This window comes from Lipophrys pholis, assembly GCF_963383615.2.
Source record: "Lipophrys pholis genome assembly, chromosome: 10".
In the NCBI taxonomy this organism is placed as follows: domain Eukaryota; kingdom Metazoa; phylum Chordata; class Actinopteri; order Blenniiformes; family Blenniidae; genus Lipophrys; species Lipophrys pholis.
Window position 1 is genome coordinate 387,946 of NC_137640.1, and position 2,864 is coordinate 390,809.

The 2,864-nt window shown below is 52.9% G+C and overlaps 1 protein-coding gene across 2 annotated transcripts in view; it reads left to right on the top strand.

Moving 5' to 3' along the window:
* The window catches only part of LOC308115836 (uncharacterized protein), a 7,110-nt gene extending 4,449 nt beyond the window's left edge, over positions 1 to 2,661 (top strand). The window contains exon 5 of one of the 2 annotated variants that reach the window (XM_080473635.1): positions 1 to 2,661. This exon is cut by the window's left edge and continues 64 nt beyond it. In XM_080473635.1, the coding sequence (XP_080329761.1) occupies positions 1 to 137 (137 nt within the window). In that variant the 3' untranslated portion in view covers positions 138 to 2,661. The other variant, XM_080473636.1, reaches the window with a different exon arrangement.
* The last annotated feature ends 203 nt before the right edge of the window (positions 2,662 to 2,864 follow it).

Consider the following 2,864-nt stretch of genomic DNA (forward strand, 5'->3'; position numbering starts at 1 on the left):
CGTCGCAGTTCCGTCACTACGTTCTCCGGAGGGACGCCGGCGCTAGGGACGAGCTCCGTCACTCGTCAAACACGAGCTGCCGGACTGAGGACGGCGAGGAGACGCCGCGGCGCTCTGGACTCTTCAGTGGTCCCTGAACTGTTCAGCTTTAGTTTCCATGACAACCATTCAAGTGAAAATGTGTCATTTTTATATTTTTGTTAACAAAACGTTTTGCGTTTCCACGACGACGTTTTGAAAACAATGGCTGTTTACGTGGAAACATAAACCAATCTGGGTGGAATGTTGGTCCACTAGTTGGCGCCGTCTCAGCTGATGCCTTTTTCTCAGTTTCTACTGAGTTGAAGAAATTTCTGTGTTTTATTTTGCACTTTCACGTGGAAGCGTTGCCGTGGAAACAAGGCTTCAATAATAAAACTTTAGAGCAGAAGAGTTTGATTCACCAGGTTGATGTGACACAGCAGGGGGGACAACGTCTCACCAGGGGGGACAACGTCTCATCAGGGGGGACAACGTCTCACCCTCATCCTACAACTTCTATTTATTTATTAACCCACAGAGAGAATTCTTTATATGTTGATTCACCGAGCAGAACCAGGAACCAGGGACCAGGAACCAGGGACCAGTCCAGCACAGCACCGTCCACTATGGAGGTTTGGTGTCCTGACTGGAGTTCACTGAGAGGACTGAGGACTGAGAGGACATGCTCTGAATGGAACCATCCAGGACACGTCTCGCCCGGTCAGCAGCCGCTGACCTTCAGCCTTATTCACACGTCCTAATGCTCATCAGTCCTGGTGGATCGGTACTTTGACTTCCTGGTCTTCATGTGGGAAAAGACCGAGTCCCAGAGACATGAGAGAACCATGTGGTGAAGGAGGAGGGACATGTCCTCACCTTGGGCTACTTTTCCTCTGAGTAAAGTCCAGAAGTGTCCGTGAGCGCTGGACTTCAGCTCAATGTCGGCTTGTCGTGTGGAACTCTCCTCTTCCTCTCCAGGAGAGTGGAACTCTCCTCTTCCCCTGCAGGAGAGTGGAACTCTCCTCTTCCCCTCCAGGAGAGTGGAACTCTCCTCTTCCTCTCCAGGAGAGTGGAACTCTCCTCTTCCCCTGCAGGAGAGTGGAACTCTCCTCTTCCCCTGCAGGAGAGTGGAACTCTCCTCTTCCCCTCCAGGAGAGTGGAACTCTCCTCTTCCTCTCCAGGAGAGTGGAACTCTCCTCTTCCCCTGCAGGAGAGTGGAACTCTCCTCTTCCCCTGCAGGAGAGTGGAACTCTCCTCTTCCCCTCCAGGAGAGTGGAACTCTCCTCTTCCCCTGCAGGAGAGTCGAACTCTCCTCTTCCTCTCCAGGAGAGTGGAACTCTCCTCTTCCCCTCCAGGAGAGTGGAACTCTCCTCTTCCCCTCCAGGAGAGTGGAACTCTCCTCTTCCCCTCCAGGAGAGTTCAGGTGAAACAGTTTTGTGATTTGAGGTAATCAGCCTCAGCGTCTTCCTGAAAAGGAAAGAACATGAATGTCGTGTCTCCAGCAAAGACCCGTCCTGAAAGTGTCAAACTCTGACAGACAGTGGTCAACCTGCTCTCTCACTGTCCACTGTCCACTGTCCACTGTCCACTGCACACAGGACTTCTCTCTCGTCTCCGGCTGACGCCAGCTTCTGGAGGTTCACCCAGCCCTGGTGCTGCAGCGTTGAGGATCGTATTGATCAGCGTTTGTCTTTTCCTTCTTAGAGGGACAGAAGAGAGAGCATCGTTACACACAGAGCAACCGAAGACACGTCCATGAGACGTGTCCTTGTCGCTCCAGATTAAAGTCAGTCAACATGTTGGTCAGATCAGAAGTCAAACAGCCACTGAGCGTCAGTAAGGTACTGGTAGTATTCTTCCGTCCAGGTACACAGAAAAACTCCTTCCTCTCCGGGCAGAACTCTCCAAGTGATGGAACGTCCCTGGACTGGTCCGCCTCAGGTCAGACTGGTCCGCCTCAGGTCAGACTGGTCCGCCTCAGGTCAGACTGGTCCGCCTCAGGTCCGCCTGGTCCGCCTCAGGTCCGCCTGGTCCGCCTCAGGTCCGCCTGGTCCGCCTCAGGTCAGACTGGTCCGCCTCAGGTCCGCCTGGTCCGCCTCAGGTCCGCCTCAGGTCCGCCTCAGGTCCGACTGGTCCGCCTCAGGTCAGACTGGTCCGCCTCAGGTCCGACTGGTCCACCTCAGGTCAGACTGGTCCGCCTCAGGTCCGCCTGGTCCGCCTCAGGTCAGACTGGTCCGCCTCAGGTCCGCCTGGTCCGCCTCAGGTCCACCTGGTCCCAGTCGTCCCAGTCGTCCCAGTCGTCCCAGTCGTCCTTCTCCAGGTGTCCAGGGTTGAGCATCTCAGTGCATCATGCTTGTTGGTGGATTATGCAGTGGTAATTCAGGAAGTGTGGGAAAGCATTGTCCTCCTGCACGGGGCAATAAATCCATCATGCAGTGGCTCCATCCGTGGTGATGGACACCAGTTTGCACACTGGCGCTGGGTTTTCTCCATAAAGCCGCTGTTACAGGACGTCCATGAGTCCGGCTGTGGTTGATGATCAAAGGTTTTCCTCTTTGAAATGATGTGAGAAATTGTTTCCATACATTAAATCTTTACGACCAAATACATTAAAAGAAATAAAGAAAATACATTCAAGTTTAAATTTAAGAACCAGTTCTTTTTCTCAGCATGTTTGAGTTTCTACAATGTTCCTGTTCGTCCCGCCGCTGCCTCCTGGTGGACAGGTGAGCCATAACAAGGTTCCCCAAAACCGGGAAAACCACGTGTTCGTCTGTGTGCATCGATTTTACTGGTTAGTACTGGTTAGTACTGGTTAGTACTGGTTAGTACTGGTTAGTACT